Here is a 23,728-nt window from a genome sequence, read left to right as displayed (position 1 = left end):
AATTTTTTGGTAAATGTTAAAAAAAGGACAAAACGCTCGATTTTTTTAAATATTCTAGTTAAAATAAAAATTCGTTAAAAAAAAAATAATTTTTTGGAACATTTAATTTTATCATAATGATATATTTCATTCTCATTTCCGAATGAATCCATTCACTTTCAGTATATGGCGTCTTCGATTTGCCATTTTTCCGCTCGCTAGCAGAGCCCAAGCTCACTTGGCGCAAAATTTGCATGTGAAAGCAACAACAAAGCTATCGGGCAAGATTTACCACTAGCGAGTATGGTTATACTCATAGAATAAGTGTAATCATTGTACAGATTCATAAGTAAAAACTCTCTCAGCTGGTCGTCAAAAAATGCCCACAGCTGAGATCACCTGATTCCATGGTTGCATAAAAAATGATTACATTTCATAGAAAATTTTATCAAAAAGTCTAAAAAATTACGTAAAAATTCAAATATTTTTCAATAAAAAGCGTTATTATAGATAAGAATAATATTAAAAATATTTGTGAATGTAAATTTTCCAAGTCAAAGATATTATTTTCCAGTTTCTCCTACTATTTTTAATGTTACCATAAAAATTCTAAATTGGCGTAGCATACTCAAAACGCTCAAGCAAAAAGACTAAAAGTGCGTTCACATATGCAATAAGTAGCAATAAGTCCCCAAAATTAATCCATCCGTTCACATATGGCAGATTACCTGCAAAATTGACAATCAGTTCTCAATACTGTTTTGCAAGGTTTTTCTTCTTAGAAATTGCTTTCATGGCATATTTTGGAGTTTTTGGTTTGCTTAATTATTATTGATATGAATAAAAAACTAGCAGAAAGAATATCTAATTTAATTAGGACAAAGCGTTTAAGGGCGCACGCTTTTTCTGTAATATGATTAATAATATTTAACAAACATTTTATTACCTTTTTTCTTTGCCGGCGTTCATTTCATTTAGTTTTTACATTGATGTTTCTGCTTAAATTCGTGATCATAATTATCGATAACACAGGGTTGTATGTTAAAAAGTTATTATCTAGGATTATTTTATAATCTCAGATTTTGGGAGAGGAATTTCGCATGGGAAATCTCGATTTTTAATTACGGATTGGGAGCACGAAAAAATAGATCATCTACTTGTATGTGAACGTATTATAAGCACACACACACTATCACGTACTTGGATGCCTGTCAAAATATAGGAGGTTGAAGAGTGTTTTTACTTGTATTTTTGCACAAAAGGGTAACTCACTATGTTTAATGCTACCAACTTTGTTTTCTGATATTAGGCAAATTTTATTAATCCGAGTTCATATAGGGAAACGTTTGTTACTTCAACTTCGCGACTTCTTTTTCGGTTTTGACCGTTGTATTCACCAGTAGCAACTCTGCTTCCACCAAATAACTCATGTTACGTTCCTTGTTTCAAAAATGCCCATACATTAAGTAACATTATTTCTAACATGACTCAAAATCTAAAAATTTTAATAATTTCAACCGTAACTTCAACATTAGAGCTTTTCTTTCCGGTTAGCGTTAGCAAGTGGCGAATAGATGAAGCAACTGGTAGAAGTAAACATATCTTGGCAGCGTTCGAATATACAGGGTTGGCCATATTAAACTGACCCATTGAGTAACCCTATAACTTTTTACTGTAATTTCAGATCAGCTAATGACATACCGCGTTGGAAGCGTCAGTCGAAGGAGATTTATACCATGAAACAGTACACCCCAATAGAACGCGCTGAAATTGTTCAGCTGTACATTCAAAATTCCTTCTCGATTGTAAAAACGCAACGTGCGTGGAGAAAAAAAAATAAAGTTTCCATTTCTCCTTGAACGGAACCGTAAATAAGCAAAATTGCCGTTTCAACGCCACTGAAAACCCTCAAATTATTGAAGAGGTACCTCTCCACGACAAAAAAGTTACAGTCTGGTGTGGCATTTGCGCTGATATGGTCATTGGGCCGTTCTTCTTTGAAAATGGTCAACACCAACCATTGACCGTCAATCAAGAGCGTTATCGGGCCATGATAACCGATTTTGTGATGCCGATTGTTCGTGAAAATGGTATGGAGCACTTCTGGTTTCAGCAAGATGGCGCACCACCACACACAGCACGAGCCACCGTTAACTTATTGAAGACTTTGTTCCCTGGCCGTTTGATATCAAAAAGCGGCGATTTTGACTGGCCGCCACGATCACCGGATTTGACGCCACCGGACTTTTTTCTTTGGGGCTATTTGAAATCTAAGGTTTACGTCAACAAGCCAAAGACACTAGACGCACTTAAGGCCAATATCCGACGGGAAATAGCCGCCATATCGGCCGAGACGCTGGCCAAAACTATGGAAAACGCCGAAAAACGGGCACATTACGCTATACGAGCTAAGGGCGACCACTTGCGCGATATCATATTCAAAAAGTGATGTAAACGAATCTCCTTGAACTAAATTAAATGTTTTTCACAATGAAACACAAAAAAATGTTTCTTTTTCCATATTTTTTTAATAATCACATGGGTCAGTTTAATATGGCCAACCCTGTATATATTATATATATATAATTGGCGCGTACATCCTTTTTGGATGTTTGGCCGAGCTCCTCCTTCCATTTGTGGTGTGCGACTTGGTGTTGTTCCACAAATGGAGGGACCTCCAGTTTCAAGCCGACTCCGAACGGCAGATATTTTTATGAGGAGCTTTTTCGTGTCAGAAACCTCTCGGAGGTTTGCCGTTGTCAGTCGAGGGACGACCGCTATGAGAAAAATGTTTTTTTCTTAATTTTGGTGTTTCACCGAGATTCGAACCTACGTTCTCTCTGTGAATTCCGAATGGTAGTCACGCACCAAGCCATTCGGCTACGGTGGCCGCTCGAATAGAATTGGTCAAAACTACATTTGTTTGTAAATTAATGAGTTATTCAAGTTCTATGAAGTGGCGAATCTTAGTCCATAACTTTGTTGTTGCTTTCGCTTGCAAATTTTAGAACCGCCAGTAAAGTTGTTGTTCTGTTGTGAATGCGCGACTAACTAATTTTATCTATTTATCATTCATTCCATTCTTCTATCTCTATCTCTTTCCCTTGACATATGTTATTTTATAAAAATTTATTGTTGCTCGAATGCAGCCACTTTGAATAGATGCGCTTTATTCTTGACTGTGCATGATTTTTCTGAGGCAGTACAGTTTTGCAAGTAATTTGATGCAACTTGCCCATTCGTTGACGTTTCATTGTAACTCGCAAAAGAAGCAAAGTCAGAGTAAGTAATTTGTACAAAACGACAACAACGGGAATTGCTTAAAATTGAGTTTTGTTTATACCTGTCTGGACGCTTAGGCTTTGCAAAGAATTTTTTTTTGACAACTAATATCGTATTCAATTGTCTTCAAAACATTGTCTTGTGTAACCCAAGGTCAAGTAATTTGGTAGAAAACATTCCGAACTTTGCACTTCACCTAATATATTTATATTTATATCTTTTCTGTTTTGTGCATATCTGCGTAACGAAACGGCGAAATAGTATAATGTGGCAACTCCATTTGCATTTGTTTTTTCTTTCTATTTCGTTAGTAATTTCGGAAGATTTTTGCTGTGGCCGCATGTATATTTAATAGAATCGGATATTTGCATGTTAAAAATAAGAGATACCACGAAAAATTGGTAATTATTTATTTACAACAAAAGTATGTTTCATTATATTCACAATTCGTTAATATTTTCATGGTCATTTTTGCAGTTGAAAAGTATTTGAAACGGAGTCTCGGTGGGAGGGGTGGATAGTGATTGTTTATATAAATGGTGTATAGTTTTAATGAACATTTAAGGAACAGTTATTGAAGGAGATTTGGTGGGGTGTGCTGATGTCACCTCATATAAGCCGTTTATATTTCGCAGAATAGTACGGAGGCAGCGTGTTTCCTGGTTTGTTGAATAGAACGGAAGTATTCGCGATAGCATGTTCCTTGCATACACCATATGCGAGTATCGTGAATACTTACCCATTAAGTATCACACATAATTTTATCAGCGAACGAAATCGATTTAAAGTGCGTATATTTTCAATTTTCCTTTGGAGCGCTTTGTGTAAAATATTTTAACACACATCTACATATACGTTTTTTTTAGTAATTTTTCGTAAGCTGTATCTGCATTATAGTTTTACGAGATGAGTTCTTCGTCTTCGAAGTCAGATATGACGCCACAGCGGAAGCGTGCTGGCAGGCCACCGAAAGCAACACACCCCAAGCAAGGTAATAACGAATTGGCAGTGCCAAGTGAAGGAACCGCATATTCAACAAAATTTTCAGATAATTTTGCAACGGTTATGAGTGGAAAGGAGAGTGAGAATCTAATGGAAGTTGATAGTGCTGCCCTGGCCATATCACCCGTTTTGGATGTGTCAACTGATACAGGAAATCCACGTGCGCCCGCTGTGCCAAATACCAGCGGCGAGTGTCGACGAAGTTCGCGTAAAAAAATAATAAAATTTGACGTTAGAGATTTACTAAATAAACATCGAAAGCCACACAAAATCCAAATAGAAGCGCGTATTGACTCAAATGCACCCCAAACATCAAAAACCATTGCATCAACATCCATGGGCGGTGGTAGTGCTCTCGGTTCTCCGGCGGCCATTGCTACCACTTCGGACTTGAGTAGTAAACAAAAAGCATTTATGGAAAAATCAGCAATATTTCGTCGCATATCAATATCGGAGCAACAAAGTAGAATAAATGCGCCTCCACTACCACCACCTTTGTCGACAGTTCCAACAATGAGTATGCTGGGCACAATAAATAGAAAAAATAATGCTGAAGTCTTAGCCGCGATGGACCCAGCAAAAATAGCCCAAGCACGCCGACTTAGTCGCACACAGGAAATATTCAATGCCAGTTTGATGAAGTCGAAGCAGAACTCTAGTCTGATTGTCGCACAAATAGAAAGCAATAGTTGCAGTTCCAGCAGTGGACTAATGTGTCAAACAGTCTCGACGCCCCCGCAGCAAAGAAAGGCTACAAGTAAGTTAGAGTACATATACACATATAAACATATATCGGAATTTAAAAAATATCAATTTGCCTACGTACATAGATACATATAGTAGGTTAGGTTAGGTTAGGTTGGCCTGGCTGGCTGAAAGCCATCACATAGACCTATTGGTCCTTAGCATTACCAGATGGAGCTGGACCTTTACGTTTCTTTGTATATAGTAAACATCTTGCAATACGTCTGCGTCTTTTGCGAAGCTAAGTAAACTCTGAAGGTCTAATCCCGAGAGGCATTCTAACTTCTCATACTGTAAAGCTCCTTAGCATTTTAATCTGCTTCTAACTAACGCAGGGCAAGAACAAAGAAGGTGTTCTAGCGTAACCCTCTCTTTCAGTTCATTGCAAAATCTATATACATATATTACACTATAATCTATTTGGAAAAACCACCTAAAACTAAAAATATTTAGTGGATGCTTATTGTAGTAAATGCTGTGTTGTCTAAAAAGTGCGGTAATGCACTTGAGCAAAATTATAATTTTTTTTAAAGGAATTTGATCGTTGATATTTTGCAGTTTATTGTTTCTCTATTGCGATCCTCTTACACGAACAAGAATCTCGGCCTCTTAAGGCCGGAAAATAGGAACATTCGCTCACCCTATCCCGGTACCATCTTAGGTTTATGGAAAAAACTGGGTCTGGATGAGGTTTGTAATGAGTGGAGGGCTCTCGACTTCTATTCTGCTTGACTTTTCTATGCTTTAGGATGATTTTTATGATTATCTAAGCCCTTTTTGTCTTAAATTTATTTATTTCACTATCTGTAGAATTTAAGCTCTTATTGGCTCTAAGCGGTCTGTAAAAACTATGATTTATGTTTTGGACTGGAAATAAACCAAAACGAAAACAAAAGGTAGTTAAAAGAAGTAATTGAATTGAATACAAATGCTGAGAAGGATCGGAAGGGACCTTATCAATATCCACTTTTGAAAATATGTATTTATTTGTCTCAAAAACCTCCATATGTTGGTGTCCTTATGGCATTTCGTTTTGCTTCGTCACGATTTGTAGGTTAAAGAAACTGGAAATTTCTAGATGTGTGAAAAAATATTCGCGTTGACGAAACAAAAATGAGTATTTGCGACCTTTATAGGTTAATAATATATCACACTAACATAATTTTTATTTGATTTCCTTCCACAAGCGCTAATATTTTGAAATAAAAATGTGGTGTGTTTGAAAATTCATTTCGCCCTCTTTGAGGAATTTTCTTTAATTAATACTTACATGATTTGTGTAGGTGAATGTATATGAGTGCTAATCTTTTTCTATCTAACTATACAAATCGTTGGTTTTACGATGTTACCTTCTGCATAAATACGGATGGGATACTTCATTTAGCTCAAATGCGCTCTTTATTCTTTAATTAGTTAATTCCAAATTTTAGGTGAAATTTATTAAATAAGTTCTTTGATGTTAATACCTGAACCTACTCCCAATATATAAGCAAATCGTGTAATACACATTTAATTTATTTAATAGGTGCACCTAGCAAGCGCAAAAACATTTCCAATTCATTTGCTTCGTCCACGCCAATCGTTGATGTGAAGACTTTCACACCAGAATCTGGAGTACAAAAGCGTCGAGGTCGTCCGCCGAAAAATAAAACCCCTACAGCACAAAACACTTCCTCGAGATTAAGCCAGAAATCAGCTGATAAAATAACGACAAGGGACAAAAATGTAGATGAGCACCAATTCGCAAAAGATATAACCAAAGAGTTGGAGAAGAAAGCGACTGTTAGTAAATCGACTTTGAATAGTGCCACAAATTGGAAAGAATATAAAGCCAATTTAAACCGTACCGACAATATAACAAAGACCAGCGAATCAGTGACTAGTAGGCAAAGTGAGGACTTAATTTTAGAGATATCATCCACCTCATCCTTATCTGAACCAGAACTTCAGCCAGACACACCGACGTCTAAAAATGAAGTAAACGAATCGCAGCAAAGAAATTTCGCATCTGTATGTATTTGGCAAGAAAGTGCCAATGTTTGCGAAACTTCCTCCGCACCAGAATTTATTGTGGCCGCTGTTGAAGAGATAACAACCGAAAATTCTCAACCTCATCAATTTACATCTTTAGAATCCGTAAGCCACCTAAATTCACAAAAAGATTCTAATGTGGGAGCAGAAGCTGATCAAACTACTATGACTACCACTTTGGATTTGAAACCTGAAAAAGTGGCAGTAATCGAATTAGATTCTTTCTCAGCGGAAACACATAAAGGGATTTCTGTTAACCGTAAGTCGAGTGGTTCGGAATCAGAAAGCGGCTCGGACCGCAGTAATAAAAGTTACAAGAAAGGTGATAAATTGCGCGTTTCCTTAAAACGCGTAACAATGCCTCAAAGTAGTGAGCCCACTTCGACAATATCACTATCATCGGCGTCTAACAGCTGCAGCGATGTCATAGTTGGCAGCAGCAACAACAACAATAGTGGCGAGAGTAACGGTTCTGCTACTGAATTAAGTACCGTAGCAACAAGTAAAGCTCTCCCTACAAGGCGATCTCATCGTTTACCCAAAAGAAGTGTTGCTAACAAATCGGAAGAGGAAGAATCCAAATCAAAATTAAAAACACCTTTAAATAAACATTTTGATATAATAGGTGAGCTCAAAATGACAGACATAGAAGCGGATAAGAATAATGCACTGCCAGTTGAATGTAATACGTCAAATACTGCCGTTAAAACGGGCAGTGAGTTCGAGACATCAGTCGCAGAAAATAACAACGTTACCGCAAACTTTGTTAGTGAAGCGCTGATAACGCAACAACCGGTTGGCGGAAGACAATTAATAAAAAGGAATGTACGAAATTCGCCAGTGGAGTTACCGCCTACCGAACAAGCAATTGAGGTATCACAGACTGCTAATTCTAATGTTTCAGATCCCATGGGGGTGTTACCTGCTGTACAAACTGACACTATGGAAAATGAAGATGAACGTAAAGAGTGTGAGAAGCAAAGTGCTGTCTTATCAAATTGCGTGGATTTTCCTGCTGCATCGAATAACACTAAGAAAGAAAGGATTACTTTGCCAATAAAAAAACAAGTAAGCAAATTTAAAATGTACGAGGCAGCAGTTCACAACGTGGCGGCCAACGTCGAGACAAGCACTTTGTTGGACATCCTAAAGACTGTTAAATTGAATGACTTAACAATGGGAACGAAGACGTCACAACATTGTGATGAGGTGGCCACTACGTCGGAGTGTGAGCAATTGCAGCCACAAACATTGGTTCAAGAGGCAGGCAAGATTAAAGCTACGCGCGCTGAGGATGGAACGCATGTAGTTGGTGATTTGTCAAGTACCAATGAATTAAAATCAAGCGAGCAGCCCAGTGAAGTCAAAATTGATACTGAAAGTTCCTCGCAGCAGAGTATCGTGGAAGAGCTACCAAGAGGAGAGAAGGTTGAAGCAGCATTTAAAGATGAGCACGCAATTGAAAAAATTTCAATCGGAAATTCTGATGCTTCGTCTAATAAAATGTCAAAAATAATGGTGGAAACTGAGTTTCCAAACGCAAAAACACTGCCACAGGAAGAGTCACTCACGAAAACAGCTGTTCAAGATAAATCTTTAGAAGAGCTGCACAGCGACACTACGGAAGCGAATACAGAAACAATTGTTTCCAGGGAGCAAACAGATTCGCATACATCGGGGATCGCAACAAAAGTTTCGAATATTTGTGAGGAGTCTGCGAATTCAGAGCAACAGTGCTTAACTAATGAGTCTGAGACAGAGAAAGGGCTGGATGAGAGTAGCATGGAAGAAATAAATCCAATGACTGGTGCACAGTTGGCTACCGGTGAACAACCCAAAGTCGGTGCCAAGAAGACACCCTCTCCGACACCTTCGGAAAATTCCACAGGACATTCTTCAAAAAAGCCCACTCGGCGTTATGAAAGGCGTTCACAAAGGGGAGAGGCAACTGCCCATAAAACATTAGAAGAGACTTTTGCTGAAATAGCAGCAGAGAGTTGCAAAGCAGTTTTAGATTTAAAAGCTAAGGAAGTGGAAATTCCGGAAGGCAGTAAGGAAAAAGTAACCGAAACTGTAGTGGAAAATGCTGAATTGGAAGAGGATTTAGAAAAGAGAACCTCCTCCGTCATACAAGATGTCGCAAGCCCTGTCACACTAGACGCAGATAAATCCAATGATAGTGTTCAGACAAATTCATCTACACTTGTCGAGCCGATCCAATCTCCATTGAATTCTTCTGAAAGTAAAAAGGTAGAAATCGATACCACTGCCACGAGTACGGAACAAAATATTATAAAAGTGGCAGAAGATGATACATCCTCGGAAATACGCGCTAAGGATTTGCTTGCTATTACGGACTTTAGTGTTTCGAAGGCGCTAATAGCAAAAGAAGACACGGATAGCAATTCCAATCATTCCTCTCCCTCTCGCCGGCGACGCACGCCGAGGAACCGAAAGGAAACCAATGCGACCACATCCAGCATTGCAGTAGAATCTAATGAAAACTCGCAGAATAGCAGCGAAAGGGACATACCTTTGACCTCAGAGTGTAATGTTACAATAACAACAACACAAGATATACAGACGTCAGTGGCAGGCGGAGTTGCAGAAGCCGTAGTGGCAGAGGGAAATGAAAAAAATGAGGTCACAACTAATGACACAACCGAGCATAGTACTACAAATGTAATGGAACAGGATTTACATACTTCGAGTGCAGGAAAAGTCGTGGAATCAGCCGACAGTATTTCGCATGAGGCACCGATTGTAAATGCATCAGAAGCCGAACTAATTTTGGAACCAGCTATAGTCTCAGACGTTCAGAATATCCAGAGCGATATGGGCGTAAAGTGCACAGACTTAGATACATCAAAAATCGAACACCAACAAGATGATGATGTTGCGACTGTGAAGCTCCAAACTGATACAACAACTGAAACGCTTCCCAAAACCACCAAACAACGGCAAGAAAAATTGAAACCATCACCATTAAAGTCTCGCAAGCAGAAAAAAGGAATGAGCGCGAAGGTTGAAGACTCCGCAGATATTGAGCTTGAAAGCAAGAGAAATGACACGAGCAGTGATGGTGATCATAGCGACGCTACTAAACCGGAAACACAAGACGAAGGGCAGCTAAAAGTTTTAAAATCGCCTGAAAATGCGCTTCAAAACGCTTCAGTAAATATTCCGCCGAACGTGGTGGAAATTGTGCCGCCACCTACGTCAAACGACGAATCGATGGCTGTTCTTGAAGTAAGCGCTGATATTAGCAGCGAAGCAGTAGCACAGAATGTGGACCAGCAAATGCTAGAAGAGCGCTCGCAATCAGGAACACCAAATGACAAGCCGAAGAAGGTAAAGAAACGCAAGAGTACAAAATATCCTTCCGATGAAAAGCCAGCTGAGGCAAATGAACCTCGCCCATCTGCAGTTCTACAGTCTACAGAAGAGCCCAAAATCGTAGAATGTAAGGAAAAAAGTAATGAAGAAGAGGATGGTATGGGAAAAACACGAAAGCCGCGTAAAGGCAAGATCTCAAACGAGCCAATAGAGGAAGGTGTGAGCAATGCGGCTAGCGAAATCGTTGCTTATCCCAATTCAGTTGAAGCCGTTGAGAAAGAAGTTTTCGCAAAAGCACCGCCCAAAAAACGCCTACTAAAAATGCAGATGCAGCTTGAAGAAAAGTCAGCCTACGATTCTGCTAGTTCAGAGTTGCCTACTACCAGCACACCTAACGTCGATATGAAGCCGTTAACTGCCAAGAAAACTTCGACTGATTCCAGCAAGTCGAAAGAATCATCACAGAAAAAGACGAAGCGAGAGTCACAAACGGCTGATGATTTGAAAAAACGGTCCTGCTTAGAGAGCTCTCACGAATCGTCGATGGATGAAGAGAGCCGTTCAGCGACATCCACTCCTGTAACAAAACAGTTGAAACACCACAAAACTACAGAGAGAACACCTGAGGATAAATCAAAATCCAGCGGCAAAAGAAAGTCCAAGTCGGATCAATCGATTGGCAGTAATGAGAAAATAAATACAGCACACGCTGAAATTAAGGATAAAGACAAATCTTTTACGGTATCGAAGAAGTCAGAGAAAAAGAAATTTCTGGCAACTGAAGACACTACAAGTAACGAGCTGGCTAAGAAGATGGAAGAAAAAAGTGCCAAGAAAAAAAGGCAAAAGAAACTGAAAGAAGCTTTTGAGGCCGCGCTGAAAGATGTTTTGACCAAATCGGAGAGTAATTCCGACCTTGCTAAAGCAAAGGAAAGTAGTGTTGTTACAGAAACTGATGGTGCGCCAGTGGAGGAAGTGAAAGTAAAAGAGTCGCCGCCCACCGCAGCAGCTGCTGCTACTGAAGACAGTCAAATTGCGATTGCCGAAGCCGTCGTAACCAAGGTTCATGAAGCTGCGTCTGTCAATGAGCCAGAGGAAGAACCGGATCCATTGAAGGATATCGAGAAATTTATCGAAGATGGTGTAAATCTGTTAAAGCGCGGTTATAAGATCGACGAGGATAGTGTGGATGAAGTTATTTGCCCGAAAACACTTTTGCAAAAGGATGAACTCAAAACCGAAGTAGCAAAACAAGAAGAAGCAGCCACCACAGTTGTAGAGGCCATGCAAACGCCCAATGAAAGCATAGCTGGAGATATAACACCAGCTGGAAAATCTTTTGAAGAAGGAACGTCAACTCTTACTGAGCAGCTTTACTACGAAACTCCAGCAGATACACCAGTAGCCACTCCAACAACAACGCCACCATCGAAAAGCCCCATTCATGAGTCAGCATTCGACGAGATATCTGGTGTGCGGCGTTCGCATCGTATCAAACTAATAACGAAGACACCAAAAGCACTTGTGGGACGCGGCTTGGTGCGCGAAAAAGAACGATTCTCAATAAAAGATGATGTAGAAATGAAAACTCACTACAGTCTGGATGACCACCTCACAGATCTGGCTCATGTAGAGGCGAAGAATGCCAAGTTTCTCAAGGAGATGGAAGAGCGTTTGAGCAACTTTCACGTTATTAAAGAGAACGAGTACAAATGCGAGCGTGTGGTTAGTAGAGAAGCGCGCAAAATGTTGTGCGATTGTTTCTTGACAGCCGAAGAGGAAGAGCGTGGCGAGTTGGGCTGCGGCGAGGATTGCTTGAATCGATTGCTTATGATAGAGTGCGGTCCCGACTGCAACGTGAAAGATCGTTGTACAAATAAACGTTTTCAGAAACTTTTATGTTCACCGTGTCGCGTTTTTCGCACAGAAAAAAAGGGCTTCGGCATAATGGCTGACATTGAAATATTGCCGGGTGAATTTATTATGGAATACGTGGGTGAAGTGATTGATGGCGATGAGTTTGAACGCCGACGTACAGCTTATTCCTTGGATAAGAATCGTCACTATTATTTTATGGCGTTACGTAGTGATGCCATAATAGACGCCACCATAAAGGGTAATATATCGCGCTTCATAAATCATTCTTGCGATCCGAATGCGGAGACGCAAAAGTGGACTGTGAACGGTGAATTGCGTATAGGATTCTTCAGTCGCAAGTCCATAATGCCGGGTGAGGAGATCACGTTCGACTACCAGTACCAACGGTATGGCAGAGAGGCACAGCGCTGTTATTGCGAGTCGGCAAACTGTCGCGGCTGGATTGGTGAGGAGCCCAATTCGGACGAGGGTGAACAAATCGACGAAGACAGTGATGCCGATAACTTGGCAGATGGCAGTGACGAAGACGAGAGTGACGAAAGCATTGCTGATACCGAAGATGCTCCCAAACGTTTAGAAATTGATGCGACTACAGGCAAACCAACGATAAGCGCAGATGAAGGTGGAAAATTGAAATTGGACGAGAAAGTGGATGCATCGAGTAAAGACAAGCGGAAGAAATTGGACGAGGATGAACTGAGAGATGGTGATGACGATGCTAAGGCTAAAGTTAAGAAGTTGTCAGGCAAATCCACAGATAAAGTATCACGAAAAAAGAAACAAAATAAGGAAAAGAAAGAGAAGAGACTACGTACAACTGCCTCAGGTGAACCGACCAAAACTGCACGCTATTTGGAAGACCCCGATATTGAGGACGAGGTCAAGTTCCTTAGTCGCGGTGGGTTACGAAATCAATCGGATACATTGCGTTTTTCGCGTTTGGTTGTGCGCGCTAAATTGCCACAAACACGTCTTAATCTGCTGAAAATCCTACGCAGCGCAGAAGTGCCGTGTCGCCGCCTATTTTTGGACTATCACGGGTTGCGTTTGCTGCACGGCTGGATGAGCGAGGACGGTGGCGATATGGCTATACGCCTGTCACTCTTAGAGGCGCTGGAGAGTTTGCCTATCGCAAATAAGACTGTACTCACTGATAGTAAAGTTTATCAGAGTGTACGCAATTGGTGCGGCAATGCGCTGCCAGCTGCTATTGCCCCGACTGGCAACACTTCGTCACCCAGCGACGAGTCATCCAAGGAAAGCTCGAGCAGCAACTCGCAACAGGAGATAGTTAGTGGACAGGAAGTACCATCCGAATTGCAAAAGCTGGCTATGAAATTAACTGCTGCATGGAATAGTTTGCCGGAAATATTCCGCATACCGAAACGTGAGCGCATCGAACAAATGAAAGAGCATGAACGCGAAGCCGATCGACAGTTTGCAGAAGCCTCTGTTGACACTAGTCGATCTGTTATGAGTGATCGTTATCATCGGGATCGATTCGGACGTGGTCCTGCAACTTCCCGTTATTCCAAACCAAGTTTCAGCAAAGACATACGAAACAACAATATAACGGTAGTAGGCTCAATGCCTGTCAGTGATCCGCGTAGACGACCGGCACAGGACAGCAATAACTCGAGCAACGACAGCACGAAGCATTTGTCGAAGGAGCAAAGGCGAGAGTTGTTCGCAGCCAAGGTAAGAAAGAGAGGAATCATATATTTTGTATAAAACAGCATAAAAACTAGTTTTTTTTTAATATTTATGGACTTGTAGGTAGCACGCGATGAGGCTGAGAAGCGCATGGCTGAGGAGCGTCGAGAATTCGAAACGAAGTGCCGTTTCTTTGGATTGGAACCCAAGAAGACGCGCCCACAGGATGTCCCTTTCTGTGTAGACCCCTCAACAGGACAATGGTATTCCGTGGCTCGCCAACCAATACCCACTCCGCCATGCTATGCGCACGTACAAGTGCAGCCGAAGCCAAAGTCTACAGATCCATCAGACTACAAGTTACCTGCGGTGGTTTCCAGCTTGCCGCGTTTATGGAAATACGCCATTACCCCGCAAGGCCAAATCTATTATTATCACGCCAAGCAACGTGTACCACAATGGCATCCGCCCACGCCAGAACAATTGCGTGCCGTAGTCGATGAGGCAGACAGCTCGGACAGTGAGTCTTGTGAGGAAGCCAAAGTAGTCAACGAAAGCAGCGAAGATGATGATGTGCTGATGGGTAAAAGCTACTAGCTTTATATTTCTCGAATTCCCCTAAAATATGTTTTATTTTGCGTTTTTAAAGGTATGGATGAAGCACAACTGAAGGCATTTATTGACAGGAAGGTGGAAAATCGTAGGCACAAGCGCTACAACCGATTGGTAGACGAACGTCCTATTAGTGTGAGTATTTATTGGCGCTTTGTTTTTTTTTTTCCTTGTTCACTCCTCCTGGGAGCATAGGGCCTCGACAAGACTCTTCCATCGTACACGACCCATGAGATGTCGGCATCTACGGTACACTAGACAGGGCTAGTTTACTGGGGCGGCAGCCCATGGTCGGGAAAAACCCGAGTCATTCCGGTAACGTAGAACCGGCTGCCATGGGAATGTGGCATGCCGTTATCGGAGTCCAACCACCACCAATCGCAGACGAAGAGCTCCGACTTCCCCGAGAGTCCCGCGTAACCTTGACACAATTACGTTCTGAATATTGTAGCAGGTTAAACTCCTACTTATCCAGAATCGACCCCGACATACTTAACATATAATATGTTCAGCATGTGAAGGCACCCCGCACGACACTAACCACCTTTTCACATGCCCCATTAAACCCACTCATCTAACATCCCTCTCCCTCTGGACCCAACCCGTCGAAACAGCTAGTTTCCTAGTTACTCAAGTAAAATTCAGAAAACTGCATGCAATTTTTATTTAAATCGATAGTACAGTCCATATAATTTAATGTTTGAAGATTATTTCATGCAAATGTTGACCGCGACTGCGCTTCAAATGGTCCATCCGCTTAGTCCAATTTTGGCATACTTTTTCCAATCTTTCGGCCGGTATCTCACATATAAATGCTTTAATGTTGTCTTCCAATTCGTTAATTGAAGCAGGTTTGTCTGAATATACATGAGCTTTAACATAGCCCCCCAAAAAATAATCTAAAGGCGTTATATCGCACGATCTGGGTGGCCAATTACAGGTCCCGAACGTGAAATAAAATGTTCACCGAACTCGCCTCTCAACAAGTCCATTGTTACGCGTGCTGTGTGGCATTAGGCACCGTCTAGCTGAAACCACATGTCATGCAAATCAAGCTCTTGCATTTTGGGCAAAAAAAAGTTGGATATCATTTCACGGTAGCGCTCACCATTCACAGTTACGTTACGATTCGCAGCATCTTTGAAGAAGTACGGTCCAATGATACCTCCAGCCAATAAACCTTTTCTGGATACATTGGTAGCTCTTGCAATTTTTCTGGCTGATCTTCACTCCAAAATCGACAATTCTGCTTATTTACGTACCCATTGATCCAAAAATGAGCTTCGTCGCTGCACACAATTTTTCGAACATTCGAATTTTTTTAACATAATACGCATTTTTATAATAAAATTCTATGATTTGCAAGCGTTGTTCGTTTGTAAGACGATTCATGGTTAAATTATAGACCAAACTGAAGATGTTTGACAGTGAAACAAAACACGAAACGTGCGTCAGCTGTTTAAACCAACTGTTTAAAAAGATAATAGCTAAAAAATCACCCTTTAGTTCGCGCAGCATCGACCTTCTCCACGTGTTGTTTGGTCGATCACGACCTCTGCTACCTTGCGGGTTCCAGTCCAGAGCCATTCTCGTGATGCTATCTGGTGGTTTTCTCAATGTGCGACTTATCCATCGCCATTTTCTGCCTTTGATTTGCCTAAGGATGGGTTTCTCGTTCGTTAATCTCCACAGATGGCACTTGGGGCTTGAAAATATTCTTTAAAAACCGTTAAAAAATTTAATTCATGCGATTCATAAACTGTTTTAGTTGTAATTTAATGAAACTTTATGCTACTTGCAGCCCCGCAAAGAAGAAGATCGCATTTACAACCAAATGGAGATGCGCAAATACAAAGAGAATAAAGAGAAAATACGCAAACGTAAAGAAGAAATTCGGCGTAAGCGCCTCGACGCACTAAAAGCCAATCCAAATGGTACTGGAGAGAATGCAAATACTGATGTGACCGGCTCCAAATCCAAAAATATTAATGACTCCGACGACCCGGGTGGTGCGATACCAATACAGGACTATTTGCTGTCATCCGATGAAGAGGACATGATGAAGGCCGAATGCGATAACAGCCCATTGTTGGACAAAATTGTACAAGGTGACAAGATTGTCGACGAATTGGATGCACTCACGACAAAGCGTACGCTCAAACGTCCATTGCCGCCACATCGGGATCTCAGCGCTCAGCCGGGTCAGACGAATGCCAGCAGTAGTAGTGGTAGCGGTGGCGGTAGTGAGCATAAACGACGAAAATCGGATAAGAAGGATAAAAGGTTGGTTATTTCAAATCTATAAACTAACTGAATATATTTTTTCAATAACTTTATTTCTTTTGCAGTAAAAAGAGCAAGGACTCGGATTCGAAGTATCGTCGAAATAAAGAAAAGTTCCGTTGCGAAATAGCGGGGATTATTGTGCAACATTTGAAACCATACCGCAAGGAGTCATGTGCAATGGGTCGCATACAGAGCGACGAAGATTTTAATCACCTAGCACGAAAGGTCAGTGTGCTTACATATTTATGATTTTTTAGTATAATAGCTAAATTTATTGAATTTAAAATTCCACAGCTGACACACTTCGTCATGGTGAAGGAGCTGAAGTATTGTGAGTCGGTTGGTCAGACACTTGTCGTCACCGAGTCTGTTAAGAATAAGTCCCGCGAATTCATTAAGAAGTATATGGCGAAATACGGCGGCTCATATGTGAAGCCCGCCAATGACCCGGAGTTCAAGGAGATACCATTTTCCATTTAAACATTTCATTTTTTTTTTGTTTTAAGCGGTCACTACCCATTAAGCAATCTAACTGGTAGTTAGTTTATTTTTAAATTTTGTAAACAAACAGGGTTGTTATTCCAAAATCTTTATTAATAAGCACTTCTCCATGAACTGTGCGCCTAGCATAGGAGATGCTAAAAAATGCATGTTACGCATGGGAGTTGTTTTCCTTAAGCGCGCATTTCAAAGGTGCCCAATTTATTCATAGAGATTTATTTTTTTTTTGCATTGATATAGCATTAACGTCGACGTCGCCAATCTTACAAAAATCCTGTTGCGATAAATCGGATTTCGTGTCTACGTTTCTAAATATTCCCAAAACGTAGCTGCATATCGCTTTCTTACTGGTTTAATGGGTGACTTCGAAATAATATTTAAAAAAAATTTAATATAATTGTAATGCTTAGTATATTTTTTTCTTTAGTTGTAAACCAATATGTATGTATTCCCTTTTTACGTCGTATGAACGAGGGTGTATTTTTAGAGAATACGGAAATATTGTTTTTATGTTATAATTAGTTACATTTTACGAGATAAATTCACCGCAAACATAATTATGTAAACCTTGCTGAGATAAGCAGTAACTTTAACTATGTTCTAGAGTCAATAAAAGTGAAATAATGAAAACTGAACTCGTGGAGGATTTCTTATTTTTGAAGTGAAACTTCTTAGGCGTCGATGGACGAGCGCGAACCGAGAGTAAAATTTCAAGGCCATGCAACGTTTTGGGCGTTTTCGTTCCGCGAGAGAGAAAAAAGATATAACGTAGAGGAAAAGGAGAGAGAGAGAGAGCTATACCTTATATATATCTTAGATAAAGGCTATTTTCCCTAAGTTTTTCTTTGTGGTTGCCAATTTCTAGTGAGAAATAACATTGCATACTTTTTGGCGCTTGTTTGTTGGTGCAAACTTGTAGGAAGTATAAATTTTGGTGCCTACTTTTTGGCGTTATATGTCCTTGGTGCCTACTGTTTGGGGCGTTTTTTGGTCTCAATTTTTTTGGCGTTTTTTTTTTGTGCCTGCTGTTTAGGGCGTTTTTTGTTCCAAATTTTTTTGGCGTTTTTTTAGTGCCTACTTTTTGGCACTTATTTCCGTTTCCTGGCTAGTGTTTGTGCGTACTATAAAGTGCTTTCCATTTCGGCATCGGATTTATTAGTATTGCCTTGCGGTAATTTGTGCCGTTGCTGCGGTCCTGGAATCGCTGCGTTTGTACGGGTGATAAACGCTCGGAGTAGTGCAAGTTGTTGCTACGGTTTGTGTCCGGTATTTATGTACACCGGTCAACCCTTCTCCGTTTTTTGTAAATTTTGTCTTTTTGTATTCTCTGCAAATGTTGGCAATTTATTTAGATATATATTCTTTCTCTCTCTCATTCTTTCCCTCTTTCTTTGTCTCCCTTGAAAGTTTCACTTCTGTTATGTGTACTACGCTACACGCACTTTTTTCTTTTTATCAAAGCTTTTTTGCGCTTCACGAAATAATTTGTAACCCACATTCCATTTTCTTACCTTCGTTTGGAAATTCCTTTATTTTGTTGCTTTGTTATTGAGAATGTCTACTAGACTAGGCTCTACTTTCATACTTACACAACTATCAATGATCCAGTTCAATCACCACCCATTGCAGACGAAGAGCTTCTCGTTCCCACAACAGTCGGTTCTACATAAGGGGAACGACCCGGACTATAACTTCAGCAGCATTCTCTGTATATATATGGGGAAAAAATTGAAATTTGAATAGGTCGAGCTAAGGAACACCAAGAGATTTGGTGGCTCTGAAAACACTCAGGCTAAAAAGCCCATTGTATTTTGAAAGAAAATCAGAGAAAGAGATAGGAAAGAATAGAGACAGAGATAAAGGTAGTTAGTCCTGTGAGAATTTTCCAGATTCCTTGGTAAATCTGTTAATATCCTCCAGTTTTAGAGAACGAATATTACTCATTGTCACGACATCGGAATCCAGAACTCGTAGCCTTGCTCTAGCTAAGACAGACACTCACAGAGAAAGCGCACAGTGCTATCTGACAGGCACATTAGGTCCCCAATGATTCCAATGGTGGTCATATGCTGACCCCATGGGTTGTGTCCTCTAATACCGATACCGATAATCAGCGGAACGTCTTTTCTACCAAGTTTAGTAGAAATTTTGACAGTTTTCTGTTCGGACTTGTCACAAAACACTTAGCAGTTCTGCAGCGATCTAGACCGGACCATCGCTCGTTCCCACGACAGACGGTTCTACGTAACCGGAACGACCCGGATTTATATGCGGCCAAGGAATGTCACTTCAGCAGCATTTCTCGAATATGCATGGGGGATGTTTATGTCTCTACAACAACAACAACACCAACCGGACCATCGCTCTTTATGTAAATAATGCATACATAATCGCAGATCCAATTCATACTTCCTGTGGAACTGATTTCGATTATTGGCTCTAGTCGCTATGAGGAAGTCGCTGATCCACGGTTGGCCAATTCATCGGTAATTTCGTTTCCTTGAACACCGGAGTGTCCTGGACCCCATATAAGTACAAGCCTGTTCTGTCTTGCGACAGAATTAAGCTTCTTCTTACATTCTTCTTGTTTATGCCGCTAAAACCATCTCTTTACATGCCCTATTAAACCTACTCACCTAAAACTCCCTCTGGACCCAAAACGCTTTCTGGGTCCACCGTTAGATGACTTAGACGAAGACGATCCGTGACTATATCGACCAGACAGGGCTTAGTAAGCTGCTACAACAACAATAACATGATCCAGTAAACGACTCACAATTAAAAAGTCAAATAAATATATTTATTTTTTGAGAATTATCTGTGTGAATCCCTTATTAATGTTGCCAAACATTCATTCACAACAGTTTCTTTTTTCGCTAATTATCAAGTTGCAATGCCGTCCACTTTAATGAATTCAATTTTTTGTATCAGTTATATGGTTGCCTTCGCTAGGTGGTTGTGTGCGATTAGCCTCCTCTGGCTTCATAGCGGGGAAGAATAGTACTTCCTAAAGTTCAAATCATTTGTTAGAAGTTGCATTGCTGTATTATTATCAAAAATACAAACAAAAAAGTACCTTAATGTTATTGGTATCTGTGAGGAACATAGTTAAGCGATCGATACCCAAGCCCCAGCCACCAGTTGGTGGTAGACCATACTCCAGCGCTGTACAGAAATTCTCATCGATTAGTTGAGCCTCATCATCGCCTGCTGCTTTATCGCTGGCCTGTTGCGCAAATCGTTCACGCTGCACCATCGGATCATTCAACTCGGTATACGCATTACACACTTCCTTCTTCATGACGAATAATTCAAAACGTTCTGTCAACCCGGGCTCGCTGCGATGATACTTGGCTAGTGGTGACATTATTTGCGGATGCTCACATATAAACGTGGGATTTATGCAGGTCTCTTCAATAAATTCACCAACAAGTTTATCGAGCAGACGTGCCGTTGTTCTTGGTGCAGGGCATTCAATTTCATGCTTGACGCAGAGCTGTGAAAGGAATTCAGTTGTTTCTTTCCTACTAAACTCTGTAGCTGGTGGAAATTTGACATTTAATTTTTCTTCCAATGTTTTTATCATCGAAACTCGTTTGAATGGTGGTGTAAAATCAATTTCTTCTTCTGGCCCTTCAGGACCATCGGGATGGTATTTAATTTTATAAGTGCCATGGATGGCTTTCACCATGCCTGAAACCATTTTCTCTGTGATCTCGATAAGATCGTTAAAATCAGCATAAGCCATATAGAATTCACATGTTGTAAATTCTGGGTTATGCGTTAAATCGATGCCCTCATTCCGGAATTGACGGCCGATTTCGTAGACTCGATCCAAGCCACCGACAACAAGCATTTTATGGTACAATTCAGGAGCAACGCGCATATACAAATCCATATTTAAGTCATTGTGATGTGTGACGAAGGGTTTTGCGGTTGCGCCACCAGGAATCATATTCATCATAGGAGTTTCCACCTCGAGGAAGCCCATGCGATCCAAAAATTGTCGAACATATGACACGATCTGAACAATAAATACTGTTAAAACTTTAAAAAATACCAGATAAACGCAAAATATTTACATTAGCTCTAATTTGGAAAGTTTCCCGCACTTTTGGATTCATAATCAAATCTAAATATCTTTGCCGATAACGTGTCTCTTTATCCTTGAGGCCGTAATGCAAATGTGGCAACATATGCAAACATGGTGAAAGTAGTTTTATCTGTGGGTTCAAAGAATTAGTAAACAATGTGCATGCGTCTTAAATGAACCCACCTCTTTTGGCACAACTGAAAGTTCGCCCTTCTTGGTTTTGCCTGGGTAACCATTAATACCGATTATATCGCCACGCCTTATCTTGGATGTATCCGGTTCGAAAGCACTTTCGGTATGATACAATTTGGCATTTGCCATTACTTGCAACTTAACGCCCTCTCCACGCAAATCGTAGAATATTAATTTTACGCCAGATTCTCGTATCGCATGCACGCGCCCAGAAACACTAAACCAATGAATAATTGTTTGTTAATCACATCTTTTGGGCTTGTCACATATAGGTTACCTCAGGGAAACGTCTTCTAACATTTCGCCCTCTTTGAGACTCTCGTATTTATTGATGAAATCTTCTAAGGAGATACTAACGTGGAATTTGTGAGGGTACGGATGCGTTTCTGGCGATTTCTTCAGATCGATCACGGCAGCCGAGCGTAGTTTGAAATATTCGTTTGGCGAAATTTCTTCCTCTAAAGCGCCTGCCGACTTCTTTTTTGTCGCATTGTTGTCATTATTAGTACTGGCCGCCGCTGCTTTTTGCGCTTCTTTTTCTGCTTTTTCCTTGGCTTTCTGCTCGGCTTTTAATCGTCGTTTTAGCTCACTAAAAATATTTAACATGGAAATATTTTAGAAATATTTGGAAATGGTTTAATTTGATTGAAAAATCGGGCTTTTGGAATAAAGTGCTATTCTAAATTTCCATTACTCTTTACTAGTAACTGTAATGTGTGTTTTTTGTTTACTTGCGATTCTTACATATTTTCAAACTCGAACTTATTTTTTTTTTCTTTTTAAATTTATATATAAATAAATTAAGCACACGAGTTCCAACTTTTTACTTAATTTATCGAAACGGTATAACCTTACCACTACACATTCTTACATTTTTGTACGCTTACTTGGTGATTCAAGGTGTTTAGTTGTATGCAGATTTCGCGTAATTAAACTTACATTCTGCATCCACGTTTTCAATGGAGTTTCAAGTGGCTTAAAAGCCAACTCTTGAAATACCGTATGCAACTGACGCAATCTTAGTAAGTTATTACTTACGCTATACATTACGACAATCTTTTTGATATTACACGAATCTTCTTCTTGTTTATTCTCCAACTTAAGCTCAAAGTGACTTAGTGGTTATGCAGAAGATTTCCTTCGTATTAAGTTTGCTATAATTATATTTATTTAAAAATAAATATTTTCTTAAGAATCCTCGCATTCGTGTGAATTTGTATGCTGAGTATCGCATGTGTTTCGACATAACCACACATTTAGTGGCTTGGATTTGTGCTAATGAAGGAAGGCCTTTTTCAATCCTTGTTGTAAATTTGTCCTGAGCAATACTTACTTCTTCGAAAGTTCACCAGTTGCCACGGACATTGTTCTTTAGATTCGATATCACTTTTTTGTTGAAAAGAACAATCCAAAAATAACTTAATTGAAATACAATAAACTTGCGTGTTAAATAAACGTCAAAATTCGTGGTAGACAATGTTGCTTCTTTTTCGAATAGTTTGAAGAAAAAGAAGAGCGTGATATTAACTAGGGTGTACAGAAGAAAGGCGCACTCTTGTATTCTATCATTTTTGGATATTACCGATATTTTGAAAAAAGATATACAAAATTTATGAATATGCATAGCAAAATTATTTCAATTTGGTAGGTCAACATTAAATACATCTAAGCAAAAGTCTTAATATAGTAAATGGGGAATAAGTGGTATGCTGCCATACGCCCCGAAAATAAGGATGTAAAGAGAGGTGCATCCGGTTCTCCGGAGGCGTATAGATTTTAAGTAATTTTTTGCTAAAGTTGAATTTTAGAAGTGTTGACTAAAAAGGCCCTACGCACTATTTTTGCGTAGAACTTCATATTTTGCTTGTTTGTTTGTTTGTTAACAGTAATAGTAGCCCCGCCAGTGTCGGGCATATCACCGGTCATCTTCGTCTAGCTCATCTAGGGGTAGGCCCAAGAAACATGTTGTTTCGACGGGATGGGTCCAGAGGGGGAGGGGTGTTAAAAGAGTCGGTTTTAGGGGGAATGTGAAAAGGTGGTTAATGTCGTGCGGGGTGCCTTCACATGCCGGACATATGTTTGGTATGTCGGGGTCGATTCTGGATAGGTAGGAGTTTAACCTGCTACAATATCCAGAAC

The 23,728-nt window shown here is 40.2% G+C and overlaps 2 protein-coding genes across 4 annotated transcripts; one reads left to right on the top strand and one right to left on the bottom strand.

Moving 5' to 3' along the window:
* Window positions 1–3,559: 3,559 nt before the first annotated feature.
* On the top strand, window positions 3,560–17,935 carry LOC128857156 (probable histone-lysine N-methyltransferase CG1716). Of its 2 annotated transcripts, XM_054092767.1 has the most exons (10): window positions 3,560–3,662; window positions 3,739–4,048; window positions 4,128–4,252; window positions 4,310–5,020; window positions 6,533–13,950; window positions 14,029–14,488; window positions 14,555–14,652; window positions 16,319–16,800; window positions 16,866–17,028; window positions 17,098–17,935. In XM_054092767.1, the coding sequence occupies exons 3-10, from the start codon at window positions 4,168–4,170 to the stop codon at window positions 17,281–17,283; spliced, it is 9,603 nt and encodes a 3,200-aa protein (XP_053948742.1). In that variant the 5' UTR covers window positions 3,560–3,662; window positions 3,739–4,048; window positions 4,128–4,167; the 3' UTR covers window positions 17,284–17,935. The 2 variants fall into 2 exon arrangements, with proteins under 2 accessions (XP_053948742.1, XP_053948741.1); XM_054092766.1 differs by having other exon boundaries at window positions 4,128–5,020.
* A 2,147-nt stretch (window positions 17,936–20,082) lies between these two features.
* On the bottom strand, window positions 20,083–23,072 carry LOC128857155 (lysine--tRNA ligase). Of its 2 annotated transcripts, none has more exons than XM_054092765.1 (6): window positions 22,923–23,072; window positions 21,867–22,178; window positions 21,581–21,806; window positions 21,387–21,527; window positions 20,381–21,328; window positions 20,083–20,311 (listed from the first exon to the last, which is right to left on the bottom strand). In XM_054092765.1, the coding sequence occupies exons 1-6, from the start codon at window positions 22,952–22,954 to the stop codon at window positions 20,219–20,221; spliced, it is 1,752 nt and encodes a 583-aa protein (XP_053948740.1). In that variant the 5' UTR covers window positions 22,955–23,072; the 3' UTR covers window positions 20,083–20,218. The 2 variants fall into 2 exon arrangements, with proteins under 2 accessions (XP_053948740.1, XP_053948739.1); XM_054092764.1 differs by lacking the exon at window positions 22,923–23,072 and adding an exon at window positions 22,461–22,709.
* Between the last annotated feature and the right edge of the window lie 656 nt (window positions 23,073–23,728).

This window comes from Anastrepha ludens, chromosome 3 (assembly GCF_028408465.1).
Source record: "Anastrepha ludens isolate Willacy chromosome 3, idAnaLude1.1, whole genome shotgun sequence".
NCBI lineage: Eukaryota > Metazoa > Arthropoda > Insecta > Diptera > Tephritidae > Anastrepha > Anastrepha ludens.
Note: the sequence above shows the minus strand (reverse complement) of the source record. Positions and strands in the feature narration are given on the sequence as shown.